The following is a 23,041-nucleotide window of genomic DNA, read 5'->3' on the forward strand; positions in this document are numbered from 1 at the left end:
GTCCCTCGAGCCGAAGAGGCTTGTGGGGAGACTGAATGAGGCGTGTCCAACCGCAAGCCAAGGAATCAATACATTGGATAGGTAGAAGTAGAGACGATATCAGAATCACCGGCGGTGAGGAGTTCCATCAGCGACCGTGTATTGCCGGTGTAGCAACTCTGCTTGACGGAAATCTCGACCAGACCAAGAAGAGAGAAAAACTCCTGCCTCGAGGAGGAAGAATAGAAGGGGTGTTCTGTTCCAGGAACGAAACTCCAGCAACGGTGGCTAGTCGCGACAGCACCCCCGCTCCGCCTGGCGTGGTGAGTCTCGTAGTCTAGCCACGGAAAGTGCAGTGAAAAGGCATGACTACCATCGGACTGACGTGGCAGTCAGTAGTCAAGTCTTGAGAGGTAGTTGTAGATACGGGTAGGACACCCAGGACCAAAGGGTAGGATTCACCTGTAGAAGGAGAATATGGAAAAAACGTCACAGCCCAACAGTCAGTCCGGAACGAGACTGGAAGAGAAAACACACAGAACCAATACCCTGCAACAACGTAGATGAGGGAAGTAGTAACGTAGGAGCTACCAAGGTTTGCGGAGGGGGGCAGGGCGAAGCACATTCCCCATCTGAGACTGGCACTACACAGAAGTAGCCACCTGATGAGAGTGGCGGCGCCATACTCCGCCTAAGGAGGAGGCCATGCAGCATACGCCGAAGAATCCGTCACCTGACGAAGGAGCCGTGCAGGAGGAGCCAGAGTATGTAATGGATCTCCGTACCGTAGGAGCCTCAGCGTGCCCCGCCAGCACAAACTGAGGGGCAGAGTAGAGGAATCCGATAGAAGCAATGGTACCATACTGCCTCAGGGAAGGAGAGCTAACCTTAAACACTCCACCTGGGAAGGGCGTTGAACAGGAACAACCGCCAAGCCAGCGTCAGGGTGGAACCCTTACCTGAGGGGATGCCCCACTGCGAACGCTAGTACCAGCATGATGCTGGGCAACCCCCTGAAGAGAGAAGTTGTCATATTTCTGCCCCAAACCGGCACCGAAGGAACAGGACACAACGTGTAAACAGCCACAGTATCCACTGGCGGCACCGAAATACCATTAGAAGAAGAGTACAGGGTACCAGCGTGTAACGATACTCGCTACGCCCCACTTGTAGAAGAAGCTAAGGCATCTATAGCCGTGGCGTAGTTGAAGTGCAACATCCAAGATGTGTACTCATTCCCCACGGTAGTGGATCGCTTGTTGAAGGGGCAATGTTGCAATTATCCCACCAATGAAAGGGGGTAATGCTTGCGGCAAGCACTGCACAGTGGTAGTGCAAGTACGCCACCATGAAGGGTGGCAATGCAGTAATGCATACAGCAGGAACCAAATCCAAGTAGAGAGAGTACGCCTCTTCCATATGGAAGAGGCTAATGCATAGAGTAAGTACTGACCCCAGTGGGAATGCAGTTCCGCCACCTATCAAAAGGGGAACGCTTAATGCCGGCACTGAAACAGTTCTAGTGCGGTTAGACCCCAATGGAGGGAGGTAATATCCAAGGGAGTACTGCATCCAGTAGTAGTGCAATACTCCGCCCAAGGAAGGGGGTATTGCATACGACAAGTACTGCTTTCTACCTCGGACGCCATCTTGGAAGATCGCACCGGAATTACGGCAGAGACCAAACCACTGATCCACCCTTCGGGGTGTGTCTGAGCGTGACCAAGGGGGAAAATATCCTGCTCCGGCCCATTGTGTGCAGTCTTAACTCTCAGAATCTTGTCCATGGCAGTCGCAGGCTCGCCGGTGGGAGCTATCAACCAAACTAACTACCCGGGGGTGGAATTGGAACTTCTAGAGGTACGCTCACCGGATTGCGCAGGCGGTGCTTAACCAACCAAACGACCCCGGAGGGATATTGGGAAGTCCGGAGATCCACCATTGGAGTGCGCAGGAGGTGCTTATCAACCAAACGACCCGGGAGAGTGATTGGGAAGATCCAGAGGTCCACCATTGGATCGTGCAGGTGGAGGATTATCAACCAGACGACCCCGGAGGATGGAATGGGAACTTCCAGAGGGTCTGCGCTGGATCGCGCTGGTGGCGAATTATCAACCAAACGGCCCCGGAGGACGGATTGGGAATCCAGAGGTCCTGTACTGGATTGCACAGGTGGAGAATTATCAACCAAACAACCCGGAGGGGGAATCGGAAACATCAGAGGTCCACTATTCAATCGCGCAGGTAGAGAATTATCAACCAATGACCTAGAAGGTGGATTGGGAATGTCAGAGGTCCTTCATTGATTTGCGCAGGTGGAGAATTATCAACCAAACGACCCGGAAGGGTGGATTGGGAATGAGAGAGATCCTCCTTGATAGCACGGGTGGAGGATTGTCAGCCAACGGCCCCGGAGGGCGTATTGGGAATTCTGCAGGGGTCCCTGTATTGCGAAGGTGCATGCAGAATTATCAACCAAGCGGCCGTGTATGGCGCATTAGGACTATGAGATGTCCTCCTGTGACCGGGACAGGGCACGGGCCCAGTCTGGTACCGCACTGTTATGATGTGCGCTGAGGGGGGCAGGGGCACGTATTAAATGTTCTATTATAATTTTTTATTTTATTTTTAACATGACTGGATTAAGTGGAGGAAGGGTTAAATCTTTAAGATTAAGAATTGCACTGTTTATCTAACCCCTTGATGACCCTGTGCCGGCTTAATAAGAAATGGCTGGCCAGGAAGGGTTAAAAGTGCCTGAGACCGGGGCGGTACCCAGCTGGCTTCTGGGGGAGGGGACAGCTAGGCGGGAATAAATTTGCGCCAGCCCGCGGGCGAGCAGTCCTGAGGAGGAGAATTTTCCCCAGAGGCCAAACTATTAACCCCCTAAGAGCCAGACCTATGGAGGGGGATGAGGGGGACTGCCTTAGGGTTCTTGTGCATACCGCACACCAATAAATAAATGCCCCAGGCAGCCTTGTGTGTCCCCTGTAAGACATAAGTTGTGGCCTTGTTACTGCCCGCACTAGTTAACCCTTGGAAACTATGCCGGGGGAAGGGGGGGGGGGGGGATTAATACTCACCTAGTCCCGTGTACTCACCTCATCTTCTGTCTTGCCGCCATCTTCACCCCTCCTCTGGTCCAGCAGGGTCACCCTTTCAGCTACTGGCACCGTAGTGGCAGGACGCTGGAAAAGGGGGGCTTGGATTGGTGACCATTTGGCTGGCGGGATGCAGGGAAGCGAGGCTGCCCTGGTCCACCTTGTCTTCTGTGGGGGAGGCAGCAGTGCGGGTGACTGGCACTGGCGCAACTCGACCCCGGGAGAACAGGGAGGCGAGGCGTCCACTGGTTTCCCATCTGCCACTGGTTTCCCATCTGAAAAAGAAGGGAAAAAATAAACTAAAATAAAAATATCTTCAGGAGATCCCTGCAGAGCAGGGGGGTCTTGCCTCCTATTGACACTAGAAAAAAACGGAAGCTCTCTCTCCAGGCTGGAGGGGGTATAGCTGCCGGGGGAGGAGCTAACAGCTTTTACTAGTGTCAACGCCTCCTAGAGGACATGGCTATACCCACGGTCTCTGTGTCCCCCAATGAATATGGGCGAGAAATAAGAATTGCAGCTTGAATACTGTTAGCCTGCTCAGTAAGGCTTACAGAATTCAGCGCAACTGCCTATGCCCGGATTGTGCATTTAGGTGCCATGATCTCACTTGATCACGGCATCTAAAGCATTTAATTACCGCAATCGTCATTATTGCCGGTCACGGTAATTAGCCGTGAGCGGGCGTCATGTTTACACAATGCACCAGCGCCGTACAGGTGCTGGTAGCGAAAGGGTTAATTAGATCTAATTTTGTATCCCAAAAATATATTCACTCTCTTTCTTAGCAAATAAATATAAGCATAAAATAAAATGAGATAGGCAAACAGTCCCAATGGATACTTGGTATAGATGTATAGTTCATTTACATTCCCAGTGCACTGATTAATAATATGTCCAGTATAAACCAGCAGACTGTTCCAATAGATACTTTGTATCAGTTTGGAGTTAGATGACTCATTTATAGTCACAGTGTGCTAGTCTTGTGATCTTTTGTTTATTATATAGGACACGGTTTACTCAATGATATTTAGGAATCTCTACTCACTGTTTGGAGGTAACAAAATATTGCTCCCGTGGCATCCCACGTGGTAGCGTGCAGTGCTCCCCTCAGATACAGTGCCTCTCGCCGTCTCCGGCACGGATATTCCGGTGTCCCACGTGGTAAGGAGCTCTCAGCGTCCCACGTGGTAAAACGCACTATGCCTTAACTGCCCAGACTGAAGTTCTCATGTATTGTATGTGGAGCGCTCCACACTTCATCTGTCCTTGTTTCAAAAAGGTAGATTTTCCACATATGAGTTAGTGGGTTATTTTGGTGGGTTCTAGACTCGTTTCGGAGTTATGCTGACCACTGAAGGAGGAGTCAGTTTAACTCCAAACTGATACAAAGTATCTATTGGAACGGTCTGCTGGTTTATATTGGACATTATTAATCAGTGCAGTGGGAAGCTAAACGAACTATACATCATCAATACCAAGTATCCATTGGGACTGTTTGACTATCTCTTATATTTATTTCTTTGGCAAAAAAAGAGAGCAAATATATTTTTGGACACAAAATTGGATCCAATTTAGGCTACTTTCACACTAGCGCTTTCACTGGATCCGGCAGGGTTCAGTTGCTGATAATACAACCATCTGCATCCGTTATGAACGGATCCGGTTGTATTATCTTTAACATAGCCAAGACAGATCAGTCATGAACTCCATCGAAAGTCAATGGGGGACGGATCCGTTTTCTATTGTGTCAGAGAAAACAAATCCGTCCCCATTGACTTGCATTGGTGTCATGCCGGATCCGTCTTGCTCCGCATCCCAGGATGGAAAGCAAACTGCATGTTGCGGTTTGCTCTCTGGTCTGGGAACACAACTAAACAGAACGGAACGCATTTTGGAGCGTTCAGTTCAGTTTTGTCCCCATTGACAATGAATGGGGACAAAACTAAAGCTTTTTTTTTTCCGGTGTTGTGTAGGGGGTGAAAGCAAACCAGCTGTTCACCACATACACGGCAGACACAGAGACTTTATGTATATTTCAGTATATTCTAATGATGGGTATTGAATTGTTTTCATTTTTTTTTTTTTTTACATTTTATATTTCTAATATTTTAATCCTTTTTCATTTATATTTGTATTGATCAATAAATGTATATACAAATGGTACAGATTGGACATCTCTGGGTTACTCCAAATGAAGTGTGCCTGTCTATATTCATAATCAAATCAATCTAGTTTGATCTAAAGGCATTCCGTCATAGAATTGCGTTATGGTCCATGGTAACGGAATCCATAATGCAATTCATCTTTTACCAGTAAACGAATTTCAAAATATGAAATTCGCTCATCTCTAGCAGTCGTGTTGTATATAAAAGAGACACTCCCCACCAATGATTGTGTGGGCACAGTGGCAGTGCCTGCACACTCAACTTGACATAACCTTGCATCAACATGTGCCAGCTGCCTGAGGTCCTTGACATACAATATTGGTGAGATGTGCAGCAATAATTAGAAAATAAAAAAGGAGCATATAAAACAGGCCAAGATCAGATTGTATAGTCATGTGTTATAATGTCAAGGTGTGGGGAAGTGTTAAAGGGGTTGTCCGAGCATGTTATACTGATAACCTATCTTCAGGATAGGTGATCAGTATCTGATTGAAGTTGTGACGCTTACTGGAGCACCGCAGCCTCTTCAAACAGCTGACTTGCAAGGGTGTCGGGAGTTGGATCCCCACCAATTCGGTGCTGATGAGCTATCCTGAAAATAGGTAATCAGTTTAAACAGTCAAAAACTCCTCTAACTGTATTATTAGTAGTCAAGACTCCCTTCAAACCAAAAAAAGGGGGGTTGCCATGCAGACAAGACCAAAAGAATGAAAGAGAAAGTACCTGTCCAGAGCACTTCTATGCCAGGGAGCAGTTTTTCGCCGACTGTCCTCAGATACGGCGACTGGGCAGCATTTGGATAACAAAAGGTCCCACAATATTCTGTAAAAACAGTCTTCAGTCAGGAATCAACGTATTTTATACAAGACAATGCCATTAATGATTAGTATAAAATGCTACTTACCTGTGGGACAAAATAAGAACGTTTCTGGTTCACCTAAATATTGATAAATCTCATTAGTGATGGATACTTGTGCATGGGCGAAAGAGCTGAACACTTCCTTATCTGCTGGGCACATATTGTGATCAATGTCATCAAACAGAAGAGCAAACGACTTGCACCCAAACTGCGTGACCTGGAGAAGAAAGAAAGAAAGAAAGAAAAATAAATAAATAAATAAATAAATAAATAAATAGAGTGAGTCACTGGGTACTTTCAGACGAGCATGTCTAGTGCGAACAACGCTCCTTGTGGGAGCATGATTTCCTGCTACGGACACTGCTCCTTTTACAGGACCGCATGGCATTATAATGATTTGTAATGCTGTGCGTCTCTGTCCGACCTTGCATCCACTGAATTACACGGACAATAATCAGATTTTTTTGTACTCACCGTAAAATCCTTTTCTCGTAGTAGGCATTGGGGGACACAGCACCATGGGTATATGTCCAACTACCACTAGGAGGCACTAGACACAAAAAGTGTTGGCTCCTCCCCGTTGGGCTATACCCTCTCCACAGACACTAGGCAGCTCAGTTTGTACCAAAAGCAGTAGGAGAGAGAAGAAAGGCAAGGAACCAACTCCCGTACCGGGAAAGATCAAGAGACCATCCTGGAGAAGCGAAAGTAAAAACATAGGGTGGGATCTGTGTCCCCCAATGCCTACTACGAGAAAAGGATTTTACGGTGAGTACAAAAAAATCCGATTTTCTCATGCATGGCATTGGGGGACACAGCACCATGGGACGTCCCAAAGCAGTCCCCGAGGGTGGGAAAAGAACAGCCATGCCACCGGTTGGGCATACAGGTGCGGGAGAACCATGTGACCCAACAGGAGAAAACACGGAATGGGCAAGAGGTTCCATAACAAGGAAGAAACCTCAAGGAAGAAGAAGCAGTGAAGACTGCCAGCACCCCAGGACAAATGCCTGGAAGAAAATCCCAAATACAAGAAGAAGGCAAAAGGGAACACCGAGCTCAGCCAAGGGCTGGAGAAAAAATTAGGACAGCACCGCGTGTTGGAACTACCTAACGCTCTAAATTGTCTCAGACCCAAAGAGCGAAAAAACCTGTGGCCAACCCCTGATAGGTCAGGGGAGAAAGGAAACAGGGAAGCACTGGAAGCCAAACGAGTGAGGGAAGACATAGCAAGGCTCACATGTGAAGGGAGCAGGTCTCCCCTCACCGCAAGGCAGGTGATGAAGTTAAGCGCCCTATTGAAAGGTGAAAATTCAAGGCTGCTAGAGGAAACCGCCAACCCTTGGAGAAGGAGGGGGTTGTAGGTAAAAGAGTAAGACCTGCGTCCCAAAAACAGGAGACGAGGCTCGAGCCTCTGAAAACAAGATATCACTGTGAAGTGTAAGACCAGAGGAAACTCTGGGCATATGAAGTATCAGGGAAAAAAAGGAACCAGATACAGGCCCAGGGACACACTGGACTGAGAGACATGGAAGTAGAAGGAGAGTACTCCAAACAGCCTGAGGAGGAAAGGTTCTACAACAGGAGGAGGTCCCTCCCGAAGGAGACCATACGGCGGAATTGCAAACCGTAGCACTAAACCACTCAATACCAGGTACTTGACGTGGGAGGATGGGAAAAGAGACACGAATCCCAAGAGGACCACAAGGGTATTGGAACCCAGGTGTAACGGCTGCAGCATCAGAGACAGTGCAGGAACTCTACCTATGAAGGGAGTAGGGCTGCACGATATGGGAATTTTGTGCGATTGCGATTAGGGCCCTAAAAATTGCGATAACGATATGCGATGCGATATTTTAAGGGAATTGTGCTAGATGTCTATTTGCTTGGATTTTCCCATATGACCCGCTGACGCGGCTGGGTATGGCACTGTTATGGGGGGGGGGGGGATCTGTGGATGATGCACTGTTATGTGGGGGATCTGTGGATGATGCACTGTTATGTGGGGGATCTGTGGATGGCACTGTTATGTGGGGGATCTGTGGATGGCACTGTTATGTGGGGGATCTGTGGATGGTGCTGTTATGTGGGGGATCTGTGGATGGCGCTGTTATAGGGGGATGTGTGCTATGACACATAGGGCCATGAGGGGGGCCAGCATAAGACACACATATAGCATCTTATGCTGGTCCCCCTCATGGCCCTATGTGTCCCCCTCATGTGTCCTAAACTGCGCACATAACTCTCCTATTGATAAAATGGCCAGCCTCTGTACTTTCACTATGAATGCACTGCAGAGAGCGGCAGCGAGCGAGCCGGCCGGCGCGTGACTGACGTCACTGTCACGCTCCTCCCACTTAATTCAGGAAGCAGGAGCGTGACTAAGTGACGTCAGTCACGTGCCGGCTGGCTCGCTCGCTACCGCTCGCTGCAGTGCATTCATCGTGAAAGTAAGTACAGAGGCTGGCCATTTTATCAATAGGAGAGAGGACATTTTATCAATAGGGGCCCCTTCATATATAATCGTGGCATTTTCGGGTCGGCCGAATCGCCATATCGCATTTGGCGATTATCGCGATTCGATTATTTTTGCGATATATCGTGCAGCCCTAGAAGGGAGTAAGATGGCTGTTTGGTGCACACTATGATGAGGTAGGTGCAATGGCCACGGCAATTGGAGGAGGCCTCAATATTTTGTCCGGTAAGGGAGAGAAAATGCCACATGGTACACCATAAAGCCAGACAGGAGTAACGGCTACAGCATCCGGAGATGGTGCAGGTACTCTACCTATGAAGGGATCAAGGTGGCTGGGAACAGACCGGTGCAATTGAAGGCGGCCTGCATATCTTGCCATGCAGCATGGAACACCATAGAGCCAGCCAGGAGTAATGGCTTCAGCATCTGGAGTAGGTGTAGGTACTCTACCTATGAAAGGAGCAAGGCGGCTGGAAACAGACAGATATAATTGCATTTTCTCACCAACCTACAGGAGGCGTTTGCCTGAGCTAACAGCTTGCCTAGAACAGGGACCCCCTGTAATGAGGTAGAGTGACGAACACCAGCATCAGGATGGGGACCCGGTGGAAACACTTTCAAATGTGTAGAGCATAGCCCCTGGTATAGGGGAACCAGGAAGGCTTGTCAGGTACTGCCTATGGCAGTGGTGCAGGTACCCCCCTGTTAAGGAGAAGGTGTACGTACCAGAGACACCACGTAGGTGACTCAGTATGCTAAACACAGGGGCGGCTGCCTTACCTGTGCGGTTGAATACCTGTGCAGTCAGGAAAGCTCCATCCGAAAATCCACTAGAGGGGATACCAACCCTAGGTAGGAGAGGTTCCTCCGTGCATGTTAGTCTTGACCTCCCAGAGGCTTCTGTATGGATGGAGGAAGACCGCCTGATGCTCTGTTCCGAGGGAATCGGTGCAGAGGTGTCCCCAGAGGCAACAGATGGGGTGACAGGAAAGGATTCGTCACCAGCCTCAGGCCTGTCCTGGGGAGGACCCGAGGATGCCGAGGAGGGGTGGGACCCTGTTGAGACCACCCGAGGTTGTACTGTGAGCTACCCCTTGCCAGACCCGGTATCTGAGCGTGCCCCACCTGCAGGGAGGACCCTGGGAGGGCAGGGGTGGCCGCAATTTGGGTAGGTAGCAGTCCAGCGACTCCGCCAGGGATTGGGAGAGTCGGACGAGGTTCCCATGGCTTTGACAGGGAGGGAGCCCATTCAGGGGGGGACCTACACAAAAGGATTGGTCAGGGAACACGATGGGGTCTGGGAAGAGGTACTGCACACAAGCAGGGACAGGCTAACCGCATGGCAGCCTTCGTAGACAGCGGACGCACGTGAAAACACGTGGCGATCCGAGGAGACCCTCATAGAGCAGCCAGCAGACCCGGTCTTATCTGGACCCAGATGCAGAGGGCCGGGCGGGGTCAGAAAAGCCCGGGAAGCAAGGAGGAGGGGCCGGGAAGATCGCGGCCTAGCAGGCCCAAGAGCCGGGGCCTCGATTTATGAGGCGGCCGGGAATGGAGCGATGGGGGCGGGGCGAATCGCGGCCGACCGAGGGCCCTCCGGACCCACAAAACTAGGTGAGAGGGAGGGAGAAGCGACGCCTGGGGATGGGCGGATCAGGGCAAACGGAGCACCTGGGAGCCGGGAACGGGCCATGGAAGATGAGCCCCAGCCTGCAGCAGGTATAACGGTGGAGATCACCGAGACCCGCAGAAGAGAGAAAAAAAAAAAGAAAGAATAAAAAAAAAAAAAAAAACAACAGGACCTGCAAAAAAAGCAGGACAGGTCTGCCTCCTACGGACACTAGACTAAAACTGAATAGCCTCGTGCCTGTGGAGAGGGTATAGCCCACCTGGGAGGAGCCAACACTTTTTGTGTCTAGTGCCTCCTAGTGGTAGTTGGACACAGCACCATGGGTATACGTCCCCCAATGCCATGCAAGAGAAATGTCAGTATAATTTAGTAGATGCAACAGCAGACAGAGACACACAGCATTACAAATAATTATAATGCCATGCGGTCCTGTGAAAGAAGCAGCGTCCCTAATGGGAAATCGCGCTCCCACACAGAATGTGTTTTCCGCACTGGATACGATATTCCGGAAATTGCCCATTCAGGAGATTTATTTCCTGAAGCTCAGTACCCAAAAGCACAGACAGTTCAGCAGTTTACAAATCTACTGGCTAAACCGGCAGGCATGCTCAGGTGACGGATCAGTCAGAGACCCGCAGACTTATCCTTTACCAACCTGGTCTAATTTGCGCTTCAGTGTAGACAATTCCTTTTGGTTGGAAAAAGTTATGTCAAGTCCTGGAGATATGGCATAGATGAACTCGATCTCAAATTCCTGAGCAGCAGAGATCAAGGTCATGAGCTGATCTGTAGGAAACACAAAGGTTTACTATGTTAGAACAAACCGAAGCCATGCGAGGATTCACTGTGAACATTTTCTGCTGCATATGGGAAGTGATATTTTCAAATTAAAACTCTGTTAAAAATGTCATCCCCCTTGCTACTATTGTAAAATGCTGTGGATATGACCTGAAAATCTGCATGATAATGACTGCACAAGAGAAGACTATGGTGTCCACAAGCTCCATAATCTTACAAGTACAGGACACTCCTGACATGCCTGTTTCTTGTAACAATTCTGGAGCATCTCTTCTTATTACTCTATATTGTACCATTCCTCTATTATTTCCACTAGAAGTTATGAATGAATGAATTGCTAGCAGTCTGCAGTAAGGGTAGAGAGGGGAGGTAACCAGTTAGGGGGTGTCCCTGCACAGTCTCACTCTATCCAGTCAATGATGCCATCGTTAGACTGTGCAGGGACCCCCCCCCCCCAATTGTACTCTTACTGCCGACTGCTAGCAATTCTTCCATAACTTCTAGATGAAATAATAAATGAATGGCACAACACAGAGCCATAATAATAGATGCTCCAGAACTGTTATTACATGGGGAATGCATGGATCTATTAAAACAGGCGTGTCAGGAGAGGGGACAGGTCCTCTTTAATGATACTTTGGTCAATAGGTCACCAGCCGCAGACCTTTGCTCATTAAACAGAGAAGACGTGATATGGCGAGTGATTTTTCAAACCCCCCCCCCCAGGAGGCTGAAAAGCCTAACAGATTTCAATTCTCTCCATTCAGCCCCTGGCTGTCACTTGTTAAGGAAGCACAGGCTAGAGAATGGGAGTCACTGGTCTGGAGGGAGACGCCGCTCACAGCACACTGGTAAAAGCCACCAGTAGATCACAATGTGACCAGCAGCCGTCACAGTCCAAAGCTTGTGGAAAATATTACACCGCCTGTGGGAATAAGTGAGCAAACCTGCAGATGATCACGTGTAAAGTGTGAATAATTACCAGCTTCTTCCACCGAGTACATCTCTCTCCAGAACATTCTGTGCTTGTAATCATCCTTTGGAGCGTAGAGGTATGTGTTAAGACCCCACTTCTGAAGTCTACGGTAGAAAACACGAACATTAGGTCTCATGCACCCGACTGTATGTATTTTGCGGTCCGCAAAATGCAGATTGGCAAAATAAAGATAAAGCATAGCGCTTCCTGTCCCGGCGGTCAGTTGGGTCTTCCACAGACCTCGATCAGCCCTGCACTGAGGCTGTACAGCGCAGTATACTGCTGTACAGCCTCTCTGGGGGTGCATTTCCCCTGTAACTGGGGCTACTATGTCAGTTACAGGAGAAATCAATAGTGTAAAAAATAAAAATAAAAAAGTGAAGTTAAATGTCCCCCTCAGGTGAACGCTGTAAAAACAAATAAATAAAAACTGTGCTAACAACCAATTTTATAATGAATGAAATAATGAATGATCAAAAAAATCATATGTACCCAAAAATGGAACCAATAAAAACGTCAACGCTTCCTGCAAAATACGAGCCCCTCACAAGATGACAGGCAGAAAAATAAATAAAAAATGGCGTTCAGAAAATGGCGACACAAAAACATTTTTTTTTTTTTAAATGCTTTATTATGTAAAACTGAACCAAAGAAAGTAGACATATTTGATATCATTGCGTCCGTAACAACCTGCTCTATAAAAATAGTACATGATCTACCCTGTCCGATAAACAGTAAAATAAACAGTACCAAAACAGCCATTTTTTGGTTACCTTGCCTCACAAAAAATGCAATCTAGAGCAATTAACAATTATATGTAGCCCAAAATAGTACCAATAAAACTGGCACCTTATCCCCTAGTTTCCGAAATGGGGTCACTTTTTGGGAGTTTCTACTGTAAGGGTGCATCGGGGGGCTTCAAATGGGACATAACATCTAAAAACCAGTTCAGCTAAATCTGCCTTCCAAAAACCACATGGCGTTCCTTTCCTTCTGCGCCCTTACATCAGTTTACGACCACATATGGGGTGTTTCCGTAAACTGGAGAATCAGGGCAAAAACTGTTTTGTTTGGCTGTTAACCCTCGATATGTTAAAGTGAAATGTCATCTCCATTTTGCTTTAATTCTTGTGGAACACCTAAAGGGTTAAAAAAAGAGTTTGTAAAATCAGTTTTGGGTAACTTGAGGGGTGTAGTTTCTACAATGGGGTCATTTATGGGGGGTTTCCACTATGTAGACCCCACAAAGTGACTTCAGACCTAAACTGGTCCTTAAAAAGTGGGTTTTGGAAATTTTCTTTAAAATTTTATAAAATTGCTTCTAAACTCCTAAAAAAATAAAATGACATTTTCAAAATGATGTCAACATAAAGTAGACATATGGGGAATGTTAAGTAATAAATATTTTATGAGGTATCACTTTCTGTTTTAAAAGCAGAGGAATAGAAATGTTGAAAATTGCGAATTAAAAATTTTTTGGTAAATTTTGGATTACTTTATAAATAAAAGGTGAAATATATCGACTCAAATTTACCACTGACATGAAGTACAACGTGTCACGAGAAAATCTCAGAACGGCCTGGATAAGTAAAAGCGTTTTGAAGTTATTACCACATAAAGTGACAGATGTCAAATTTGCAAAATTAGGCCTGGTCAGGAAGGGGGGAAATGGGCCGGATGTGAAGTGGTTAACTTCAGTGGGTCTGTGGTCTCCATTTTGTAGCCACGAATAGGACATGTTCTATAATCTGCAGAACGGACACACTGTCTGTTTTATTGCGGACCGATAGAAATGAACGGTTCTGTGTGCAATCTGCAAAAAACTCAGATTAAAAAAAAAAAAAAAAAAAGAAAAAAAACACACGTGTTGCGTGTATGAGGCCTTATAACCATAGTAAGCAAGGAATGGAATAGTTTTCTTTCAATACCAAGAGCAAAGCCAGATGTAACGGCCGTCGGGGGGACGAAATCTGCGACGGCCGGCAGTTTTACCCCAAGTTGGTGCAGTTTCAAAACTGCTTGCTGCTGGCCGATTGGTTTTGCAGGTAAATCTGGTTTTGCAGGTAAATCTGCTGTTTACACAGAAAATTGTGCAGTCTTTATTCAATACGAAAACTAAGCAAATCCAAAATTTGGCCACGGCTTAGGGCTTATTCAGATGTATTGTCCAACACATTAAAGTCAATGGGCCAATTCACATGTCTGATTATCATCAAAGATCATTGGTCCGTGGCATAGAAAATGGCAGTTTGCAGTATTTTGGCCTGTTGGACTTGCCCATTCAGACACCATCCGTGCACGATCCGTTATAGCAGGGACGCCCACCCTGCGGCCCTCCTGCTGTTGCAAAACTACAATTCCCAGCATGCACAGCCTACAGCTATAAGAGCATGCTGGGAGTTGTAGTTTTGCAACAACTGGAGGGCCGCAGGCTGAGCATCTCCCTGCATTATAGCAACCATCTGTCAAAAAAAGGACTTAGTGGACATTCTTCCCTGCTTTGGACATGGATTGAGACCCATCCACGGGGCTGGGACACAGATGGGATTTGCCAGGTTGCTATACTCTAGTCACAGTACAGTCAATATAGTGGATTATGTTACAGTTTGGGAACTAATACTGGTAAATATAATGGGACAAAACCAACAGGTTTGATGGGAAGTTGGACGGATCTGTATTACTGCCCTAAAATACACTGCTCAAAAAAATAAAGGGAACACTTAAACAACACAATGTAACTCCAAGTCAATCACACTTCTGTGAAATCAAACTGTCCACTTAGGAAGCAACACTGAGTGACAATCAATTTCACATGCTGTTGTGCAAATGGGATAGACAACAGGTGGAAATTATAGGCAATTAGCAAGACACCCCCAATAAAGGAGTGGTTCTGCAGGTGGTGACCACAGACCACTTCTCAGTTCTTATGCTTCCTGGCTGATGTTTTGGTCACTTTTGAATGCTGGCGGTGCTTTCACTCTAGTGGTAGCATGAGACGGAGTCTACAACCCACACAAGTGGCTCAGGTAGTGCAGCTTATCCAGGATGGCACATCAATGTGAGCTGTGGCAAGAAGGTTTGCTGTGTCTGTCAGCGTAGTGTCCAGAGCATGGAGGCGCTACCAGGAGACAGGCCAGTACATCAGGAGACGTGGAGGAGGCCGTAGGAGGGCAACAACCCAGCAGCAGGACCGCTACCTCCGCCTTTGTGCAAGGAGGAACAGGAGGAGCACTGCCAGAGCCCTGCAAAATGACCTCCAGCAGGCCACAAATGTGCATGTGTCTGCTCAAACGGTCAGAAACAGACTCCATGAGGGTGATATGAGGGCCCGACGTCCACAGGTGGGGGTTGTGCTTACAGCCCAACACCGTGCAGGACGTTTGGCATTTGCCAGAGAACACCAAGATTGGCAAATTCGCCACTGGCGCCCTGTGCTCTTCACAGATGAAAGCAGGTTCACACTGAGCACATGTGACAGACGTGACAGAGTCTGGAGACGCCGTGGAGAACGTTCTGCTGCCTGCAACATCCTCCAGCATGACCGGTTTGGCATTGGGTCAGTAATGGTGTGGGGTGGCATTTCTTTGGAGGGCCGCACAGCCCTCCATGTGCTCGCCAAAGGTAGCCTGACTGCCATTAGGTACCGAGATGAGATCCTCAGACCCCTTGTGAGACCATATGCTGGTGCGGTTGGCCCTGGGTTCCTCCAAATGCAAGACAATGCTAGACCTCATGTGGCTGGAGTGTGTCAGCAGTTCCTGCAAGACGAAGGCATTGATGCTATGGACTGGCCCGCCCGTTCCCCAGACCTGAATCCAATTGAGCACATCTGGGACATCATGTCTCGCTCTATCCACCAACGTCACGTTGCACCACAGACTGTCCAGGAGTTGGCAGATGCTTTAGTCCAGGTCTGGGAGGAGATCCCTCAGGAGACCGTCCGCCACCTCATCAGGAGCATGCACAGGCGTTGTAGGGAGGTCATACAGGCACGTGGAGGCCACACACACTACTGAGCCTCATTTTGACTTGTTTTAAGGACATTACATCAAAGTTGGATCAGCCTGTAGTGTGTTTTTCCACTTTAATTTTGAGATTGCGATTTTGTTGTCAGCACATTCAACTATGTAAAGAACAAAGTATTTCAGAAGAATATTTAATTAACTTAGATCTAGGATGTGTTATTTTTGTGTTCCCTTTATTTTTTTGAGCAGTGTATGATGTATCTGTAAAGAATAAATCAAGGCAACTGGACAGTTGCAGATATACCAGGACCTGGATAAATGAGAACCTTCACAGACCTAAAATATGATGGTTGTCAAGGCTCCTCCCAGGTGTATTTGCCTTATGAAAATAGAGAATTAAAAAAAGAAAAAATGCTGAGGACAGCGAACAGCACTGACCTTCTGAAAAGTTCCTTCCTTTGTTCCATAGTCCACGGTCGTCCATAGAAACCTGCAGAAATAAAAGAAGCTGAATGAATATAAATCCTGTTACATGCAATGATCCTGCCTAGTAGGCCCCAGCACTGCTACCATCCGGTGTCACCAGAGGCCTCTGCATAGACAAACCACTGTGGTCGTCCTGACTAGAACACTGTTTTTCTTTAGTTCATCTGAGGCTCTGTTCCTGAGTTATAATACTTTTTCTTAATATGCACACTGAGCCTTTGGTGCAACAAGGGCGTCACCACTGCTCGCTGCACCCAAGCTCCGCTTATATCTGTGGCCAGCCCCCCCATACGTTTTGCCGGATCACTCTGCCGCAAGTGTAAAAGAAGCTTTAAGCAGCAATGGAAGGGCTGGCCTAGGGTTGGGCGATATCAAAAATATTCAGACGATCGCGATATTAAGACATTTATCACGATAACGATATATATCGCGATAAATACCCATTTAAAAGAAAAAAACACAAGGAGACGTTACACTGTATGGGGGCGGCCGCAAGGAGACGTTACACTGTATGGGGGCGGCCGCAAGGAGACGTTACACTGTATGGGGGCGGCCGCAAGGAGACGTTACACTGTATGGGGGCGGCCGCAAGGAGACGTTACACTGTATGGGGGCGGCCGCAAGGAGACGTTACACTGTATGGGGGCGGCCGCAAGGAGACGTTACACTGTATGGGGGCGGCCGCAAGGAGACGTTACACTGTATGGGGGCGGCCGCAAGGAGACGTTACACTGTATGGGGGCGGCCGCAAGGAGACGTTACACTGTATGGGGGCGGCCGCAAGGAGACGTTACACTGTATGGGGGCGGCCGCAAGGAGACGTTACACTGTATGGGGGCAGCCGCAAGGAGACGTTACACTGTATGGGGGCAGCCGCAAGGAGACGTTACACTGTATGGGGGCAGCCACAAGGAGACGTTACACTGTATGGGGGCAGCCACAAGGAGACGTTACACTGTATGGGGGCAGCCACAAGGAGACGTTATACTGTATGGGGCAGCCACAAGGAGACGTTATACTGTATGGGGCTTATACTGGTGGGACTCATGACCTGTATATTCTCCTTGGGTCTAGTACATCCCCATCTATGTGCACTGTACAAAGTACACTGTATACAGGGGTGGCCGGGTGCTGTACACTGTATATGGGGAGGGGTCGGGCGTTCATGTGTATATGGGGGGCAGTAAGTGGTAAAGTGGTATATTTTTGTTTTGGGTGCTATTTCTCAACGCTAGAGCTGGCACTGCCATATGTAGGGGCTGCTGCAAAAACCGATATGGGATAGGAGATGGTATTACCTAGGAGACATATTTATTCATTACCCTAGTCCGCATGTGTTTTCCCCCGCTGTGGACAATGGTACAGGCCTGGCTCGCAGCTGGCCTGTGAGGATGCCGTTGTCTTTTGGGCCTTCAGGGTGGCCATAGCGTGGCCTATGAGTGCCAGTTCTTGGGTCGGTGGGTGGAGTCCAGGTAAAGTAGGAACGAGGAGGGGGCGGTTGCAGTGAGAACTGGCAGGCAATGTGCACAGGCGGCCGGACGCAGACAATTTAGAAGCAGTCAGTGCAAGTGCGATCGCTCCTATGACATCACTAATATACCGCGGTAATTAAGAAACGGCAATATCGCCATATCTTAATACCGCAATATATTTCCCAACCCTAGGCTGGCCACAGAAAGTAGTAGAGCTTGGGTACAACAAGAACAAAGGCGAGTCCCTCGTTGCACCAAAGGCCTAATAAAAAGTATTATAACTCCGGATCGGAGCCTCAGCGCAATGAAAGAAAAACCTTTTCATCAGGTGAACTGCAGCTATGTGTGCAAACAGCTGGAGAGGGAGGTCGCCGGTGTCAGATTGCCTTTAAAGGGGTTTTCCTTGACTTTTATATTGATGCCTTATCCTCAAATTGGGGGGGATCTAACACCCTGCCGATCGCCCGTCAGTAACACTGGAACCGCACAGCTCTGCCCACTGTGCAGTGCAGGGGTAGGCAACCTCCGGCACTCCAGCTGTTGTGAAACTACAACTCCCAGCATGCACACTTACTCTGCTCTTCTACGAACTCCCACAGAAAGGAATAGAGCATAATGGGAATTGTAGTTTGACAGCAGTCGGCGTGCCGGAGGTTGCTGATCCCTGGTGTAGTGGATGGAGCCGCTGCTCCCACTGCTCCCACCAGCACCTCCAGTACACAATGGACAGAGCTGTGAAGTTATGGGGCCTCTCTTCATTGCTTGAGCTTCTACAGAACAGCTGATCGGAGGGGGCGCCCTGGTAGTCGGACCTCTACCGACCTAAGGATGTAATATATAAAGAGGTCATCATGCTGTGACAGCCACATTATTCCTCACTTATTAGCAGGGACGCCCCGGGGGCAGCCTATCACAATAAACCCTTCCAGCTGGCAACAGCACAAGTCAGGATTTACCAATTCCATTACTGCCCGTCGTCAGCAAAACGAAACCTGGCAGCAGACGGGCATAAGACAGCATCCCCCCCGAAAGTCAGCAGAGCAAGTGGTAGAAAATAAAAAGTCATCCTATAAAGGGGTTGTCCGGTTTCAGGAAGAATACATGGGATCCTTCTGCAGAAAATAGTCACGCGTTACTCACCTAACAAATCCCACAACGCTGCTCCGGTTCTGCCGGCCGGACTCTGTGTACATGTTGATGTGACATCGCCACTGCAAACAATCATTGGCCTCGGTGGCGTCCCGACAGGCCAAGGATTGGCTGCAGCAGTCAATGTGATGTCACCTCTGCAGCCAGGAAAACAGACTGGCAGATGAGCATTTAGATTGTCGGGAAGAAAGCGTTCCTTCCCGACAATCACCTGCGCATCAGTGATCGCTAATGCCACGGCTCGTCCCCGTACAGAATCATTATCTGCCGGCAGCAGAGTGCGATTGGATGGCATACTGTAGTCTGCGTAAAAGGTGCGATCGCCCGATGAACAAGTGTTTGCTCGTTTACACAGACAGATCATCGGTAATGAGTGTTCCTACGAATCCTTGTTAGTGATGATCTGCCCGACCCGCGGCCGGTGTAATGCTGCCCTGATGCTCAGGTCTTTTTGCAGAAGGATCCCACGTGTTGTCCAGTTTCCTCCTAGAACCATTTAAATGCATAAAGTGATAATTTTTGGGTTCAGAAATTGAATCCCAATAAATGTTTTATCTAAGCAGCCGGATTATTTCCAGGACGGCGATTACTAGTTCTTATAAATGTGGCATTAAAAGGGGTATTCCAGGACCGATGGGGGTCCGACAAACCCCAAATTCTGCTATACCCACAGTGCTGGAAATACACAGCCCGGTCTACCAGTTACTGAAGTGAATACCGCAGTAACCGGCTCAGTCCACTACACCATAGATGGCGCTGGGCAGTTTTGGCACCAGAGCTACTTGGGATCAGTGATCAGCAGTGGTGCGGGGTGTCAGACCCCCGCCAATCCTGAGACTAGGCTATCAACAGTGAAATCCTGGAATATACCCCTTTAAGTAGCACCACACAAACATACAAATATAACCTGTCCCTGAAGGGTTAAAAAAAAAATTTAAAAAAAAAAATGGCCGCACATTGTCCCTGACATATTCTTTCCTCCGGTAATGTGTCCCTGAAACCCATTAGTGTCAATCCTTGAGGAGACGCGACCGTGGAGCGCTGCCAAAGGCGCTGGCGGAGAAGACCAATTATATGTATTGGACGCTCCTGACAACTCCGGATCAGATGCCGAGTTCCCCGTTCCTGAGGGATTATATCTTCTCAGGGCTCTGCCCGCAGAGTTCTATACGGCTATGGACCTACCGAGTATGGGGAGCAAAGTGCCAAAGCTGCAACGTCCGTGATCACCGTGCCCCATCGTGTAATGTAACAGAAGGTAAGACACGGGCAGACGTCTCCCCCCCCCCACAACCAGCAGCAGACACGGCCATGAAGCTGCCCGCCGGTCCAGGCCTCTATAGGAGATGAGGGAAGGAGCACACAGCACATTGGGGGACATTTAGGTGGAGGACACAATAATCACCGCTATCATCAGAGATACTGGTGAACGTACACTTCTACCGTAATACCATCCACCCTGTGACGAATGAACTGACCATCGCACACGTCATACCGACTTCTGCTCAGAAACGAGCCTATCACACGATGACGCCAGCCGGTCACAACATATCGGGGAAGAAAACTGGTGTAAAGGAAAACTGGCTTAGTAGCCCATAGCAAGCAATGGATTCCACCTTTCACTCTGCAACAGAGCTCTGAAAAATCAGAAGGAGGGATCTGATTGGTTGCTCTGGGCAGCTAAACCAGCTTTCCTTTACAGCAGTTTTGATAAATCTCTCTAGTTGTCTGGGCAAACACAGAAACTGTGATAAGTGTGCACTTAAAGGGCATCTATTAGCAGTATTGCACTGAGGACACTGGCTGACCTGTTACATGTGCACTCGGCAGCTGAAGGCGTCTGTGTTGGTCCCATGTTCATATGTGTCCGCACTGCTGAGAAAAATTATGTTTTAATATATGCAAATGAGCCTCTAAGAGCAACGGGGGAGTTGCTGTTACACCTAGAGGCTCTGCTCTCTCTGCACTTTGATTGACAGGGCCAGGCTTTGCAAACATCAAACCTTTAAGATTTGGCATTGTCCCCACTGCATATGGCTGTCACAGCAGTGTCACTATGATGGCGTGTCCTTGCATATCTTTTACGCAATGGTCATGTGGATGATACGTTTCCTTGTAATGACAACAGAAACTGGAATTAGGGGGGGGGGGGGGGGGGGGGGGGGGGAGGGGGGTTGGACAGGCCTCTTCCAAGTTATTTTTTTGGATTAGTAAACCCAAGCAATCTGTCACCACGATCCTGGACTATTCTCTGCAGTAATACATGCGTAGTTCTCATTGCCCTCGCTCCCGCCCCGTCAGTACTGCTGTGCTAACATAGCGGAAAGAAATCCACCGCGCATGCACAGCAGTCCTGACAATGGGAAAATAAAAAACAGCTATCTAGACGCATTATCTGCGGTATTAGGGCTCATGTATTACTGCAGTTGGTAAACCAAGATCATGGTGACAGGTTCCCTTTAAAGCAACTTTCCAGTCAGAAGCTGACCAGTGCTCTGCAGGTCAGTGCCTGGAGGGGAGGACGACCCGCTCTTCACTTTCCTCAGATCTCTCATCGTGGCTGCTTTTAGGGCAGGGCTGTGATCTGTGACTGCAGCTCAGCTATAGTGCCTGGGGAGGTCTGAGACACGCCTCTTCTTCTTATTGGTTCAGATTGCTGCTCCTCTCACTATCCTGCAGCTCTGCCTCTTCTGATTGGCTGCTGTGTATAAACACAAGTCTGTGATAAGCTTACCCAGATGTCCGTGAAGAGTGCCGATTTCCATCCCAGTAAGGCCAGAGGAACTACAAAGTCCAGATCGCTAACCACCAGTGAAGAGAAGACGATCTACACACATAGATTGTGGAAGGAGCCTGGAGGGTCACCTGAAATGTCTTGGACATAAGACCGCTCACTACAAGTGCTCCCAGGTCATCTATAACCAAACCTGCACTGGTCCCTCCAGTACTTCCCGCTTCAGTACAATCCCCACCCCAGTACACAAATACAGCTTTGATGCCAGTTTGGGGCAAGTCTTTCAAATTGGCAGAATAAAGACGAGTGCGATAAATCACTGACGGCAGCCGCTCTGCTCCGACGTGCCCAGTGCAGCACAGACGACACTGCAATCAGCGGAGGGTAAAGCTGGTGAGGGGGCAGGGAAAGAAGGCCATCATTACTCCTCCAGCGCGTCTTTATGGTTGGTAGCTGCGCACAAAAGGGGAGCCGCTGCCATGGATGAATGGAGCATCATATCAGAGACGACACCCGAAAGGAGTCCGTCACCCCCGAATATTTGGCAACGCTGAGGGATCCCGCAGATTGAGGCCCCAATACACAGATTTAAAGGGCATATATCACTAGTAGGGATCGACCAATCGGATTTACCGATGTTATCGGCCGATATTCATAATTTTCTAAGTTATCGGTATCGGCATCTAACCTTGCGGATAATGCGTCCAGCGCGCGCGCTCCCATTCTGTCTCGAAGTCTCGCGGCTCAACAAGGCGCGCGCGCGAATGGCGGGACTCCTGGAGAGGAGCTGAAGTCCCGGCCCTGGAGGAGTGGCTGCAGTGCCGTCAGCCCAGCTGGACCGCTTGGTTTGCCAAATGGCCACCTTTTCTTCTGGTCTACTGAAAAGGAGATTTTATTTTCTTTCATCTAATACTGTTGTTTATTGGAGTAGTTACTGAGGTGGGGGAGGGGTGGTGGAAATTGGCATTTGGCACCAGTATGTTATAAATGTAAATTATACATTAATAAAGCAACTATACTAAATGATAATAAGCAAGCAGGTCATGGTAGTCAGTGAGGGGGGAGGGGTCGCGGTGCTGCTGGATATGGCGCTATATATTATAATAAATCTCTGGGCGTAATTGTTTGCATTAGATTTATATTATAAAACATGTTCATTTAACAGCAGATTTGTGTAGAATTTTAATTTTTTATGAAAATGCACAGAATATCGATAATCAGTCCCATGGTCAATCCCATTCTGTGCGG

General features: G+C 48.3%; 1 protein-coding gene across 1 annotated transcript in view; it reads right to left on the reverse strand.

Annotated features, from left to right (window-relative positions):
• The window catches only part of OGA (O-GlcNAcase), a 104,420-nt gene that overhangs the window by 79,442 nt on the left and 1,937 nt on the right, over positions 1-23,041 (reverse strand). Inside the window, exons 2-6 of the mRNA XM_040435858.1 lie at positions 16,391-16,442; positions 11,994-12,091; positions 10,869-10,999; positions 6,153-6,324; positions 5,972-6,070 (exon numbers count right to left, since the gene is read on the reverse strand). Of these exons, the coding sequence (XP_040291792.1) occupies positions 5,972-6,070; positions 6,153-6,324; positions 10,869-10,999; positions 11,994-12,091; positions 16,391-16,442 (552 nt within the window). The remainder of the gene's footprint in view (positions 1-5,971; positions 6,071-6,152; positions 6,325-10,868; positions 11,000-11,993; positions 12,092-16,390; positions 16,443-23,041) is intronic.

This window comes from Bufo bufo, chromosome 6, assembly GCF_905171765.1.
Source record: "Bufo bufo chromosome 6, aBufBuf1.1, whole genome shotgun sequence".
NCBI classification, from domain to species: domain Eukaryota; kingdom Metazoa; phylum Chordata; class Amphibia; order Anura; family Bufonidae; genus Bufo; species Bufo bufo.